The sequence below is a fragment of the Macrobrachium nipponense genome, chromosome 30 (genome assembly GCF_015104395.2).
Source record: "Macrobrachium nipponense isolate FS-2020 chromosome 30, ASM1510439v2, whole genome shotgun sequence".
Lineage (NCBI taxonomy): Eukaryota > Metazoa > Arthropoda > Malacostraca > Decapoda > Palaemonidae > Macrobrachium > Macrobrachium nipponense.
Genome location: NC_087218.1, coordinates 3,736,909 through 3,752,671, shown reverse-complemented (window position 1 = coordinate 3,752,671; position 15,763 = coordinate 3,736,909). Strand labels below are relative to the sequence as shown.

Sequence of the window (15,763 nt, the reverse complement as noted above, 5' to 3'; positions counted from 1 at the left end):
AATATAATTGCCGTTGCATTTGCCTTTTCCATTTCCAGGAGATGGATTAGCCGGGTGGCTGGAAATGTTACATTGAAATTGATGATTGATCGTAAACGTCATTGCTTTTTTGTGTTACCGAAAATTGACGATTGATTTTATATCCTAATTGTCATTGCATTTGCAAATTTTTTTTAAATACTTCCGGGATATGCATTAGCCTGATAGCCCGGAGGCCTCTTGGCTCCGCTGATATCAATGGCTCCAATTAAAATCCGTCCCAACCTGGAATGTGGCCGTTGACGTTTTACCGGGACATTTCGAATCAATGCCCGAAACCTTATTAGGATTCCATCGGTGAACCGAATGGGAAATGAAGGAGCTTTCATTCGGAAACGGGGAGGAATTCAAAAGGATTCGAATAAAAGGCCTCCCTTTCGTTTGAGTTACTTTTTTGGTTTTCTGTAATAGAAAACTATTGTGCCGGCTTTGTCTGTCCATCTGTTTGTCCGCCCTCAGATCTAAAAGAACTGCTAAAGCTACAGGGCTGCAAATTGGTACGTTGATCATCCACCCTCCAATCATCAAGCATGCCAAATTGCAACCCTCTAGCCTCAGTCGTTTTTATTTTATTTAAGGTTAAAATTAGACATGGATCATGCATCTCGCAGTGCTATCCGGAGGCATGAGACGCACCCTCACTCTTTCGGATCTGGTGAGCGACTGAAGAGCTACCTGTCAACGCTGATGGTTTTATACAGCGTTATACGTTGTACAGAAAACTGGATTTCTTCGTCGCCTTTTTTTACTTTTTTAGTTTTCTATAAAAGAAAACTATTGAGATGGCTATTTGTCTGTCCGTCCACGCTTTTTCTGGCCGCCCTCAGATCTTAAAAACTGCTGAGGTTAGAGGGCTGCAAATTGGTATGTTGATCATCCACCTTCCAATCATCAAACATACCAAATTACAACCCTCCAACCTCAGTAGTTGTCTTATTTTATTAAAGGTTAAAGTTAGTCATAATCGTGCGTCTGCCAACGCAACAACACAGGCCACCATGGCTGGCTAAAAGCTTCATGGGCCGCGGCTCATACAGCATTATACTGAGCCTACCGAAAGATAAATGTTTTCGATGACCTTGCTAATACGCTGTACAGAAAACTCGTTTGCGCCGAGGAAACTTCGGCGCATTTTTTACTATCTTATTTTTTACCGTCGTCTTATTTAGTCTTATTAGGAATCTATATATATATGTATGTATATATATATATATATATATATATATATATATATATATATATACTTGTGTGTGTTCTCTCTGGTGGAAGCCTATGTTGTATGTTCTATATATATATATATATATATATATAATATATATACATACATATATACATACATACATACACGTGTGTGTGTTCTCTAGTGGAAGCCTATGTTCTGTCTCTCAGTTTTCGTTTCTTTCTGGGTTATTTTCTCTTGTGGTCTTCCTAGTTTCATCTCAGTTATTTTTTAAACTTTAGTTCCATTTTTAATGCTTTTTTTCTATCCCCCATCTCCATTCCCTCCATATTTCTTCCTAGTGTCACCACATTTATTATCCCCCTTTCCCCCATTCACCCGCTTTTGGTTCGTATTCTAACCCCCTTTTTTTTTCATGTCATCTCGTACCTCAGCTTGAAAGTCCCTTTTAGTGGTAATAATGAAGCTTGAACTGCCAATTAACCGGTGCTTCTCTACAAGCACCAGTTAATTATATCATTAGCAGTGATGAGTCTTTGATGAGAGCTGATGATTAAGTACTAATGACTAATCTAGTTGGTTTGTGGTTTTCGAAAATTGATGTTGTCAGTTTTGATTTGTTTTGACTCATTTTAAGATGCTGTTTAATGTTACAGTAACTCTGTTCGTCAGAAGAAAATATCACTTGACTAATAATAATAATTTCCCTGGGAAAATGTTTTCGCGCTCCCGCGCGCGTCAGGGTGGGAAAGAAACTGTAAGGGTCGGGAAAAAACTGGCGGGGTCGGAAAGAAACAGTCAGCGACTATAGTAGATTCACATAAACCGTGCATCTGATGTCTAGGCCTGTCCCTTACGACGCTCCTGATTGGCTGTTGATAAGCCAATTACAGGGCTGAAAACTCTCAGTCTCTCTCGAGAGTTCACATAGGCAGGGTCTATGTTCCACTTCTGAGAGATACACACACACACACACACACACACACACACACACACACACACATATATATATATATATATACACATATACATATACATATACATATCCTACCTCTGTTAACTCTCTCGAGAAACTGAGAGTTTCCAGCCCTGTGATTGGCTTATCAACTGCCAATCAGGGGCGTCGTAAGGGACAGGCCTCGACATCATATGCTCGGTTGATGCGAATCTACTATAGGATGCCAGATCGTTTTCAGAACCTCTTAGATAAAGGCCGCTGCTTCAGCCGAACATGTCGGCCTTCATCAATATGCAATATCTGCAGGTGGAAGCTTATCTTGACTTTTGTCGTGTTTTATATTCCTGGCCATTATCTTAATTACCACGATGTTATCTTGAAGTACCTAGCCCTATGTATGTCCATGCAGTTTTATGTGTGTAAGTTTGTCAGTTAGAGAGTGAAATAACAATATAATTCGGTACTCGTTTGCAATTCAATCACTACTAGGTCACTATCAATCAAAGTGGCGAGATCGGTATGGTCTTGACTTGCCACCTCGGTGGCCGCGAGTTCGATTCTCGGGCATTCCACTGCGGGGTGAGAGATGTGTATTTCTGGTGATAGAAATTCACTCTCGACGTGATTCGGAAGTCACGTAAAGCCGTTGGTCCCGTTGCTGGATAACCACTGGTTCCATGCAACGTAAAAACGCCATACAAACAAACAAACAAACAATACCACGATGTTATCTGAAGTATCAAGCTCTATGCCCATGCAGTTTGATGTATGTGTGTTAGTATATGTTAGAGAGTGGAATAATATACTTCGGTATTCGTTTGCAATTAAACCACTACTAGGTCATTATCAATCAAAGTGGATTGGCAACCGCAGACGTTCATCGCCAACAAAAACCAAAACTGCTATAACAAACCGGAAGTTTTATCCTTATCTTTTGATCACAGGTATTCACCTTTTCCCCCTGCAGGTGGAGCCGTCGACTGCTTTCTGTGCAGCTACTCGCCCCGCGGGAACTCGACGAGGACAGACCGCTGCACGGACGAGAACTTCGTCAAGGAGGAGACCGAAGTCGGTTCCTGTAGTCTAGGGTGCGAGTCAGTTCTCATCACCGATGTCAATGGTACGTATAATGGATGGGTCGTCCTGCTGTGTATTCTTTACGGAAGCACTTATAGTGAGATAAACGCACGTACTACATCATAATTCTGTCTGAGGCGTCCCCCCCCCCCCCTTTTTTTTTTCCAGTTGCTTCAAAAGGTGCTTGTTAACACCCTACACATTATGTTTGATTTATGTACACATGCTCGCGTGTACACACACACATTATATGACTATAGTATGGTGTCTGTATATTATATGCTGGAAGGGTGTATATGTGTGTAAGAAACACATATATGCATTTTTTTTATAATAACTGTCATCTTGAACAGCTACCCGAATTACCAATTCTATATTAATGAACTAATGAAGTAACATTTTAAGCTATGGTAATACTCCTTGATAAGTGGGTATGTACACGTAAGTAATATTTCAAGCTACAGTAAGACTCCTTGATAAGCGGGTATGTACACTACCTCTTAGTAGTGCGGACTGATGCACGCTGCGTTTTGTGTGGTCCTAGAGCCAGTTTGAGCCTGCCAATCTGTGGTCACGTCCCACCCCCCCCTTCATAAAACTGAAATTTCCTCCTAGGGGGAATCTCCCCCCCTGGTTGAGGACAACTGCTCTAAATGTTTCCGTAATTTATTTTGTTTGTTTTCCTGAATGTGTTTTTGATGAAGAGGTTTATTTTTTGACAGGCTATAGAAAAAATTTTTAAAAAAATTCTTGGGTCATGAAACATACTTGAATATTTTTTTTTAAATGAATTATGTAAAAGTAACCCGGTCAGTTTTTCTTATGACGGATATACGTATACTGTTTATATTATTTCATACTTAATGAATGGGAATAGATACCCAAGGTGTCGTTTTCTTATAAAAGTTCTTATTTAGAATTTAGAATTGAATTATAATTTGAAAATACTCGATTTTTACAATAATTTTTTTTATTTGAAATATGTACTACTTAATTTTTTTCTATAAAGCTAGCGTATATTATGACAAGACCTCTTTTTCTGAAAATATCTAGTTGAAAATCAGTTTTATTTTTCGAGAACTTTTGTATTTCAAAAGAAAATTTTTTTTTCGAAAGATATTTTCCAGCTCAGATTTTTTTTTTTTTTTTTTTTTTTTTTTTTTAACTTTCACAGTTCAGAATTCAATTTTTTTTCTCCAAAATCTACTTCTTCGGTTCAACAGTGACAATTTTTCTAAAAACTTTCCTCGTTCATAGCCAACTTTTTTTTTTTTCACTGAAGCACATAATGTTTCAGAAAGTTGAAATTCAGTTTGCAGTGGAAGAGATAATGACACTGGTGTTTCTTTACGACGTGAATTAACTTCAGCCTTTGCGACTAAGTCTCCGAGATGTTGGAATAGTGTTCATGTGTTATGATAGATGTGTCATTTATTCCCTTTCTCTCATATGAGACGATGGAAGAATAAGGCAAGATATAAATGAACACCCCAGCTAAGTAGGCCAGAAATAACTGCTATTGTCATTCATACCATATTTGCACAGTTCACTTGGACTGTATGTGCCAGTTCTCAATTTAATATATATATATATATATATATATATATATATATATAATATATATATATCACATTACTATGTTTCATATACACGCTTTAAGCGCTACACATGTCCTTTTAATATCCAATTCGCTCTACCTCGGAATTCACATATTTACATATATGTTAACCGAGGGTGATTTTTTTTTTTTTTTTTTTTTTTTTTTTATAAGTAATTCCGTCCTCCCATGGATTCGAACCAGCGCAACACAGAGGAGAAATCGGGACTTCAGTGACGTCTTTGCTGATGCTGCCAATATTAAAGGACCTTTGTAACTTTATATATATATATATATATAATATATAATATATATATATATATATATATATAATGTATATATATTGCCTCAGTAAAGCGTCCCGAAACAGACCGAAAGTACTTGGCTATCTCGCTTTTTCATTTTTTTTCCTTCGTGGCAAAAAAACCTTTATTTATACATAGCATCACGTTTTATATTACTTTGTGATCAAGTTATTCATTATACATGTATATATGTGTGTATAACTGAATCATGAAGTTTATGGAACGTGATAAATCCATAAATAAAGGTATAAGCCACGAGGGAAAATTAAACAACGGAGTTTCCGCAAGATCTTTCGACGTTCAAATGTCCTTTACTTAGCAGATGAACTGGTAAGTAAAGGACGTTTGAACGTCGAAAGGTCTTGCGGAAACTCCGTTGTTTAATTTTCCCTGGTGGCATATATATATAGATATATATATATAATATATATATATATATATATATATACAGGATATAAGCTGATTCAATACAGTTTTGAATATGCCTTCTCCGTGATATTTTGAAGTCCCGTGAAACCGTTATAAGTGATACTGTGTGTATGTGCAACAGCGCAAGTCAACCGCCAAAGACGTTACAAGTTTGCGTGGCTTGGGCAGTTCAAAAGAGCGCCACGCATCTCTATAACCAATCAGCTTCTTGCATAATGATGCTGTGTGTAGGGGGCATTTGAAACAGGCCGCACTACTGGTCAAATCAGTTCGTTAGCAGGTCCCAGGCCAGCATACAGCACAGAGTGCCCACTGCCCAGTGCCCGCAGTCCCATTCCCGTCGGCCGCCATACAAAGACGTGTGTCAGCATGAGTGTCAATAACAGTCTAACCTGCCGTCCGGTTGTGCACTAGCATAGTTAACGTAATAATTACAGTTAAAGGCCACCTGTGTAGCTAAGAAGAATACGCCTGTGTTAAACGTTTCATCGATTATTATTTTTGCATGACCTCCATTGCATGCACGTAAACTTATCTCTCTCCTGTTTTTCCTTCATATCCCGAACCCACAAATGACCGAGATCAGGTCATATAATTTTGGTGTCAGTCGTGGGGTCTTGCCAGTGCATAATAATTAACAGCGTGATTGTGAAGGTGAAATAAACAATGTAAACTCGAAGAAAAGCGGCGGCGCGCGACGGCAGGAGTGCCAGTACTAGCAGCACCAGTGCTAACAATAACAGTGCCGAGAAAAAGGACAGTGTGAATGATCCGGCAGTGGCAACAATTATCCAACACGCGTTAGAAGAGTTACACCAATTAACAAAAGAAACGCAAACAAAAAAGCCCGTCGACCCACCCACAATTTCGGCCAACGTCGCGTCGTTCACGCAAGTGCGATCAGACGAAAAAATAGAAAAACTGCCAGTGCTAGATGGATCAGTGCCTGAGTTTGATAACTTACGCACTGGTGAAGGCTTCCTTTCGATCGAAGCCTTTATAAAGTGTGTTGAAAACGCCACAATTGGCTGGACGGATAGAGAAAAGATTGTGCAAGCGAAACAGAAGATCATCGGCAATGCAGCACGACAAATCAGGAGTTGGGACGTCAGTTATTCGGCAGACTGGGGTACTTTTAAACAGCACCTCACTCAGCAGTTTGCCTTACATCGAAGACCCTTATTGGTTCCTTCCAATTATAAGAGGCCAATCAGCTTAGACCTGTGACCCAAACAAGTTCAGTTTGAAAAGTTAGGGAATTAGTGGTCGACGGGTCTGGGCGCGTCTCAAAGACAGTGGTCGGCGCGTGTCGCCTTAGAGTACCTTCCGACTATATAATAATCATATAATTAGTAGCGTAATATTAGCAACAGAGCCCTGTGTAACTATTAAGGGAAATACACATGTGTTAATTTTACCTTACGTGCTTCATTGTACTTGTAGAACCCTTGTATGATCGAAAATCAGGTCATATATATATATATATATATATATATATATATATATATATATATATATATATATATGTGTGTGTGTGTGTGTGTGTGTGTGTGTGTATGTTATGAGTTTTATCATACATTTTCCGTATTAATTTACGCGACTGTTTAGACACATAAGCCTCGTCATGTTTTGTGTACCATGCGCACAAGTGAATAAAAATAGGAATTACTGCTCATGATCGCAAAAAACGAAAGGGGTAATAGTAATATTTACGAAGCTTTGAGTTTATTGTTTGTCTCCGTATCTTTTCTCAACGGTCCCGTATAGATACGGGAAATGAACTGTGAATAACTATCATACAGCGTATTGAAATGAAAAAAGATGAACAGGTAAACAGAAGCGAAAAATAAGCAGAGAATCAATTGGAAACGAAGGTAAACAACTGCAACGAGGACTGCGTCTGGGTGGAGAAGAAAGTGGAAGAAAAAGATTCAGATTGTGTGAAAAAGTCCTTCCTATTAACTGAAGTGCTGCTGTGTACACTAAACAGCGATGAAGACTTATTGGTAAATAAAACATGATTGGAAACCAGCTGTATCTGTGTTGAAGAGCGGAAGAACAAACTGAGGGAACCGGAATAGAAAAAAAAAAATATTGTTTTATAGCAAAATAACTCCAATGAATTGAAGTGCAGTACGATCTACATGGAGTACTGAACGAGTCATAGAAAAACAAGTAAAAAATTCGAGTTTTCTGTATGAAACTCAGTCACGGCCCATGAAACTTGCAGCGACAGTCCGGTGGTGGCTTGTGTTGTTGTTGCTACATATAGCGTTGCCAGACGCATGATCATGGCTACCTTTAACTTAAAAAAAAAAGAAAAAGAAAAAGAAAAAAAATACTGAGGCTAGAGGGCTGCAATTTGGTATGTTTGATGATTGGAGGGTGGATGATCACATACCAATTTGCACCCCTCTAGCCTCAGTATTTTTGAAGATGTGAGGGCGGAGAGAAAAAGTGCGGACGTCCGAACAGACAAATTAGCCAAATAGCCATCTGAATAGTCTCTCCTTTCACAGAAAACTCACAAAACAGATGATTCGAAAACCAGACGCAATTCCCAAATGGCGAAGATTGAATTAAGGTCATTGAGCGGCCCTTATAACGAGGTGCGCATATTTCTCCCTCGAAACGAGCGGACCCGGGAAAGTTTAACACGCGGCTATTACCCTAATGGAAATAAATTGAATTACCCAGATATTCACACTCAGGCCCCGCAAGCAAACATTTCCCAGGCGCGCGTGCGACTGACTCCCCCAAAGCATTGCTGTGGAAGCTTAAAGCTGATAACTTCCTTTCCGGTGGAATTGATGCCATTTGGTAGATAGTGACAAAGGTAAAGCTTTGTCGCTCCCAGAGCATTGCTGTGGAAGCTTAAAAGCTGAAAACATTTGGTAGATAGTAACAAAGGTAAAGCTTTGTCGCTCCCAGAGCATTGCTGTGGAAGCTTAAAAGCTGAAAACATTTGGTAGATAGTGACAAAGGTAAAAAGCTTTGTCGCTCCCAGAGCATTGCTGTGGAAGCTTAAAAGCTGAAAACATTCGGTAGATGGTGACAAAGGTAAAGCTTTGTCGCTCCCCTAGTATTGCTGTGGAAGCTTAAAAGCTGGAAACACTTGGTAGATTGATGATAAAGGTAAAGCTTTATCACTCACCGAGCATTGCTGTGGAAGCTTAAAGCTGATAACTTCCTTTTCGGTGGAATTGATACCATTTGGTAGATGGTGACAAAGGTAAAGCTTTGTCGCTCCCCGAGCATTGCTGTTCAAGCTTCAAGCTGAAAACAAACAAACATTTGGTAGATAGATGATCAAGGAAAGCTTCATCGTTCCCCAAGCATGGCTGTGGGAGCTTCAAGCTGAAAACATTTGGTAGATAGATGATCAAGGGAAGCTTTGTCGCTCCCCGAGTATTGCTGTGGAAGCTTAAAAGCTGAAAACATTTGGTAGATAGGTGATAAAAGGGAAGCTTTGTCACAAACTGGAAAATGTCTGTTTCTTATTCCCTGCCATCGCTATGACTGGTGTTGTTGAGGTTACTAACCCTGTAATTGCTACAGCTGCCAGTATTACTACCCAGCCAATAAGTTACAGCAGGAAAAACGAACGTAATCAGGCAAGATGTGGATCAGAGATCCGTAAGTTTAGTCTTCGCAGATGGTAAATGATATATCATCTGTATTTTTCGTAACTCAATCATTCATCGTTTTCAACACTCGCTTTACATGAGAACCGAGCCTGTGTAATCTGTGGTCTCTGTTCCTTTTTAGTCATATTTGCTTAACTGTAGTTGTTAAACTTGATATTGATGAAAAAAAGTCGTTAGTGGAGTTTTTTTTTTATCAAGTTGATGATGCATAGTCTACATAAGTCTGGTTTGGCCAGGAGAAGCACGTACAAGAATGGACATGATGGAAATGTTGAGTTTTATGGCTGTCCACACTGGCGGGCATGCCTGTCGAGCACTCCCAGCTGTATTTAAAGGTGCGTCCACACAATCGAACAAACATTGTTACCATATCATAGGCGAAGCAGAATGACGTCATAAGCGTTGAAACGATGGAAGTAGATCTGGCAACAAACAGTGGTACCAGATGAGGTTGTATAGCAGTGTTTTTACTCGGCTCACAAGGCAAAGACCGGTAGATAATTGTTAATTGGTAACCACTAGCGGGCACTGTCCGACAGGCAAACGCTGTTCCCATAACTCGTTCCACTATTCTGACCGACCGAGTATGGAGCCACAACGATGCGATTGTCTGGTAACACTATTTCAGAAGCGAGAGAAAATGTAAACAGCTGGGAGTGCCCGACGGGCATTCCCGCTGGTGTGGACTGGTCGTTAAGCCCCGTCTACACGGTCAAGCTTTGCTCGACGAACTGTGTTCGATATGACGTCAGAAGTGGGGAAAGTCAGAACTTTACTCGCTGTATTTGCGCTTCTGACTTCACATCAAGCAAGTTCGTAAAGTAAAGCTCGACCGTGTGTACGGTGCTTATATTAATGGAAAAGGACGGGTAGAAGAAAGTTTAAATCCTTGATGAACACCACTATGAACAAAGAAAGGGCTATTTGCAGCAGTGTCAAACACCACAGAAACACAGTAGTCTGGTAGCAAAGCTTGTATTAAGAAGACACCCTGTATGAATTGCCCAGGGAGAAGAAGTCAAGCTGTGAGGATGACTTAACGAATGGGCCCCGTACAGTGGTAGTGCCGTCAGTGCAAGGAGTCCATCTGCGTTGGTTTCCTTCTTGTTACACCTTTTAAACTTTTACTGTCAACTTCCTTTGGCCTAAATTCTATGTTCAGTTCAATTCAGTAACGAATGGGGTTGTGTATCATGTTTTGAGATAGTGGTTAACCAAGAGGCCTTGATGAAGGATGATTTGATAGAAGTGGAATAAATACCACCAAAAAGTCTATGAGATTTCAGACTGCTTAGAAACCCGTTGTCATTGATCAAGAAGTTTTAGTACAATGAAAACAATAGCAATAGAATATAGATGGATTGGTTACTAGGGCCACTATACTTGAGAACAATGTGACAAATTGATGCTTCCAAAACGCAGGATGAGGATTCTTACAGAATAATATTTTGAAAATTTAAAAGAAAATTGGGAAAAATGCATTGGCAGCTTCCCAAAAGACTAAAAAGAAGGCTTCCTCGTACCTATCTCCTTAGCCTGTCTGCAAAGGACTGACATCTTAGCAAACTTTGCAGATTGAATTTGAGCGAGAGCTGAGGGTTCATAAGAGCCGGAGTAACAAGGGTAGTCTGAGTGGAATTAGTTAAAAGTTTAGTCAGAGAAAAAAATAAGCCAATTAAATATTTTAATCGGAAATACTATTGATTGGGGTTGTGTTAGTGCGCAGTGATAGCCTGCAGACTCCCAGTCGGCTTCAGATAGTCGCTGGTTGTACTGGATTTTACGCGTAAAAGGATGAAAACGCAATTGGGAATTATTTTTTGCTCTTCCACGCAAAATACTTTTGACTAATGCTAGTCGCTCGAGCAAATAGATAAACAGTTTTGTAGCTGTATCATTAGTGAGCGAAATGGCATTGTGACAGATTTATCATAGGACACATCAAGTACGAATCGAAACTAGAAAACGCTGTCGTAGATGAACTTTTTCAAATCCGTATTGTTTCTGAACTGTAACAACGGCCTCAGTGGCATGGTCGGTTTGGTCTTGGCCTACCACCTCGGTGGCCGCGATTTCAATTCTCGGGCATTCCACTGAGGGGTCAGAGATGTGTATTTCTGGTGATAGAAGTTCACTCTCGACGTGGATCGGAAGTCACGTAAAGCCGTTGGTCCCGTTGCTGAGTAACCACTGGTTCCATGCAACGTAAAAACACCATACAAACAAATATAGAAACACCCCCCGTAAGGGGGAAGTGCCGTCAGTACACCTTAATAGGTGTACTGTAGGCATTATAAGGTTCTATACAGTGTGCCTTCGTCCCCTACCTGCAACACCTTTCACTCCTATTAGTGCATCTCCTTTCATATTCCCTTTCATCCATCTTACTTTCCATCCTCTCCTAACGATTCATTCATAGTGCAACTGTAAGGTTTTTCTCCAGGGAAACCATTCAAACCTTACTGTCAATTTCCATTTCAGCGCTGAATTATCTCAGAGGTCCCAGTCCTTGGCCTTCGGCCTAAATTCTGTATTCATATAGAAACTTTTATACTGGCCGCTGTGTATGAAGGGATAACTGATTTTAAACGACTGGAATAAAAGGCTCTCTTCTGGAAACTGATCGATACAGAGCCAGTGGAATCAAATGAACCGAGATATAGAGCTATAAATATATATATATATATATATATATATATATATATATCTATATCATCAGTGCATGTGTTTCTGTATAAAGTGTTTTGTATGTATGTTTTTTTTTTTCTTTTTCAAAGCTCAGTAATGTAGACAGCTAACTAAGTTATCCTCAGCAAATTTAGACTCAAAGTGGTTGTCCCTTATCCCCCCCCCCTTTCTCTCTCTCTCTCTCTCTCTCTCTCTCTCTCTCTCTCTCTCTCTCTCTCTCTCTCTCTCTCTCAAACTAATGTCCAGAAATTTATACCATCCAATTCTTACTCGGACCATAAACTGCCAGCGCGGAACGACAAGCATTGCAGTAAATGGAACGTATAGTGAGTGGGAAGAAGAATGTAGCACACGGGAGAAAGAGAGAGAGAGAGAGAATAAGGGAAAGAGAGAATATGTAAATAAATAAACTCCTCCAGACAATTATTATAAAAGTTTCCTCGGCAGACTGTAACTGGTAACGAGGGTTAAAACCAGTTTTTCACGAATGCCAAGAGAAAGGACCATATTTCCTGCCTCCTTCATAGCAGAAGTTGCAATCTGATATCCCCTATGGCCGTCTACAAGTTTTGGTTGTATAAGATTCCTTTTTACCTATAAAGAAGAAGAAGACGAAGAAGAAGAAGAAGGGGAAGGGGAAGATGTTTTGGGTTGAAACGGTTCCTAACTACACAGTAAGGTATGATAAGAGTGACTTTGATATCCGTTTCTTCTTCGCCTCATTTCTTCCCGACTTTATGCCGTGGTTTACGAACCTTACTTTTTTTCTCTCTCTTTTCTTTACCTATTTTCTTTTTTGGGGGAGAGAAACTTTATGAAAACTGCGTCGCTTACAGAAGGAGCTTGTGGTGAGAGGCGGGCTCGACACTCGAAGCAGCTGTCATATAAAGAACGCGCGTCAATCGTGACTGGAAACGATAATGAGACAAATTGTTGCACTGTTTGTTTTGCTCGATGGTTGCGTTCGTTTGGGCGGTCTGGGTGTTTGGTTGTGTCCTTTATTGCCCGACCAACGGTTGCGTTCTCTCGGGCTGCTGCCTTGTGGGTTGTTTCTTTACTCTCAAGAGAAGGCGCGGTGGCGAACTGTTAAGCATACGAGCAGTGTTTGATCAAGGGTTGATTCACACTTATGATGAGTGCAAGTGTTGAAGAGATAGGCAAGAATGAATCGGGCTTCTGTGCGGTTAAGACCCTCCTCCTCCTCAGTGGTTATATATATAATATATGTTCGTGAGAACGTCTGCGCTGCCTTCTTCCCTCTGCCCTTCCTGATCAGAACCAGAAGCAGACTTCTCTCTCTCTCTTTTTCTTTTTTTTCATTTAGTTCCTGGAGATGGCTCTTCATAGACATCAGTGTGAGAAGCAGTGGTACGCATACTGTTTGAGTGTGCAGCATGTAACGAGTTTTCTTAAAAGCTGATTTTGTAGCGTTTGTTTATTTTATTTTATTTTATTTTCGTTGTGAGTTGCATGAAAGCTGATTATTTTACTGATTATTTATAAATAAAAATGTTTGATGCGTAAAGGGTTAAGAAGTTAAAAGCAGTATAAGAGAAATTGTCATACAACGTTTTAGGGAATTAGGTGATTTTGTAAAGTAATTGAGCCACGGAAGCAGAATGTGAAAATATTTTGGTGAAAATGGTAACTTGACTGAAGGACTCTCTCTCTCTCTCTCTCTCTCCAGGGCTGCTTGTATACCATTGCTGTGTACGGTCAGCTAGGATATTATGAATGAAATTCTCTCTCTCTCTCTCTCTCTCTCTCTCTCTCTCTCTCTCTCTCTCTCTCTCTCTCTCTTCTCTCTCCAAGGGTCAGATTAAAGCAGCGAGGTTGTCGAATGTCTGTTGCAAAAAAGGTTTCAGTATGAAATTAAAATCACATCCCAGTTTTTTTTTAATTTCTTTAGTCGGATTAAATCAGTCTGGGTTTTACTCTGTACACTAACTCTCATTTATGGAAGATGAACATCCGTAAATTGATATCATACGGATTCTCAAACTTTAACTTTTGCGAGTTGAACAAGTTATTAACATTGTCTTTCTTATGCTAATGTAATGTAAATTATAATTTAAAGCATATGAATACACACGAAGAATGCATGATAGTAAGCGTTCTCAGATTTTCGTAAAAAATATTGCATTTCTGATCCACTGCATTTCGTATACAATGACAAGTTTTCAATGCAGAAAATTGCCTTTAAGCATTCTGCAATATGCTTACTGTTAGCGCCTCAGTGGCGTGGTCGGTTTGGTCTTGGCCAGCCACCTCGGTGGCCGCAAGTTAGGGGTCAGAGATATGTATTTCTGGTGACAGAAATTCACTCTTGACGTGGTTCGGAAGTCACGTAAAGCCGTTGGTCCCGTTACTGAATAACCACTGGTTCCATGCAACGCAAAAACACCATACAAACAAACAAACAAACAAACAATATGCGTATAGTTGCTTTTATACTCTTGGGTAACGCTGCAACAGTTTGTGCAATGATATTTATGTTAATGGATTTGACGACCTGTCATTTGAGAGAAACATCTGTTCATTTCCGCACTTCTATAATAAGCGATTATAACTTCCGCGAGTTTCGACAACTTGCTCAACCACCTGCTCAGGAAGGAAAGTTGGTGACAGAAGGGAGGAGGTCTGACTTTGTATAGGCAAGGGCATGTACACGCACACACGCACACACACACACACACACAGAAAGAGAGGGAGAGGGTACACCATTCCTCCTTTTCATCAGTCAAAACATTTGCTTGAAAGTAACGATAGAAGATATTCCCTCCCACCCCCGTAGAGGGGGAAGTGCCGACAGTGCGCCACATTACTTAAATGTTCTTTGCAGCGTGCCTTCGGCCCCTAGCTGCAATCCCCTTTCGTTCCTTTTACTGTAACTCCTTTCGTATTCTCTTTCTTCCGTGCTTTCCACCCTCTCCTAACAACTGATGCGTCGTGCAACTGCTTTGAGGTTTTCCTCCTGTTACGCCTTTCAAACCTTTTACCGTCAATTTCCATTCCAGCGATGAATGATCTCGTAGGTACCAGTGCTTGGAATTTTGCCTAAATTCTCTATTCAGTTCAATCGATAGAAGATCATTCTGGTGTCCGAGTGAAAAGGCTACGCCAATGTAAGGATAAGGACGGTAAGGATTTTTTTTTTTTTTTTTTTTTTTTTTTTTTTTTTTTTTTTACGTGGCTAGGAACCAATTGTGGTTACTTAGTAACGGGACCTACAGCTTGTATTGTGGAATTCGAACTTCATTATATCGAGAGACGAATTTCTAATCACCGGAAATAAATTCCTCTGGTTCCACATTGGCAGCAGCGAGGAGATTGATAGGCTAGTAGGCAACCCACTCGTCTGACGAGGAACTTCGCGGGAGGAGAGAGAGGTGGCTAGCACCGAAGAAACTTGAGATATTTACCTCTTGAAAGGGAGAAGTTTGTATTTTGTATGAGGAACCCCAGAATTCCGAAGCTACAGACCTCTGCAGTGCAGTCCAGGTTGCAGGCAAATAAAAAAAAAACCGCACACACACACACACACACCAACCACCAAACCGGTCCTTCCCAAAGAGACAAACAGGATGTTTTGCCCAAAATCTGGGATTATTGACAGAAGATGACGTAGGATTCTCTCCCCAAAGAAGTAAATAAATTGACAAAGTGCTTGTCATGTACCCAGATGGTACTGAAGAAACAATGATCTCATCTCTTGCTTTAGTGCCTTCATCATTCTGTCACTTATCATTCTGTTACTTAAGCGAAAATCCCTCCCTATATATTTACGGATCGTTTGCACAGAATGCAACGCGCAGATGAGCTTTGCGTGTCGTTACTTATTCC

General features: G+C 40.2%; 1 protein-coding gene across 3 annotated transcripts in view; it reads left to right on the top strand.

Moving 5' to 3' along the window:
• The window catches only part of LOC135202234 (uncharacterized), a 195,573-nt gene that overhangs the window by 163,330 nt on the left and 16,480 nt on the right, over nucleotides 1-15,763 (top strand). For all 3 annotated transcript variants that reach the window (XR_010311691.1, XM_064231508.1, XM_064231507.1), the window contains exon 3: nucleotides 3,145-3,297. Coding sequence is in view for 2 of the 3 variants with exons in the window: in XM_064231508.1 (XP_064087578.1) it covers nucleotides 3,145-3,297 (153 nt within the window). In the remaining variant the exon portion in view is untranslated. The remainder of the gene's footprint in view (nucleotides 1-3,144; nucleotides 3,298-15,763) is intronic.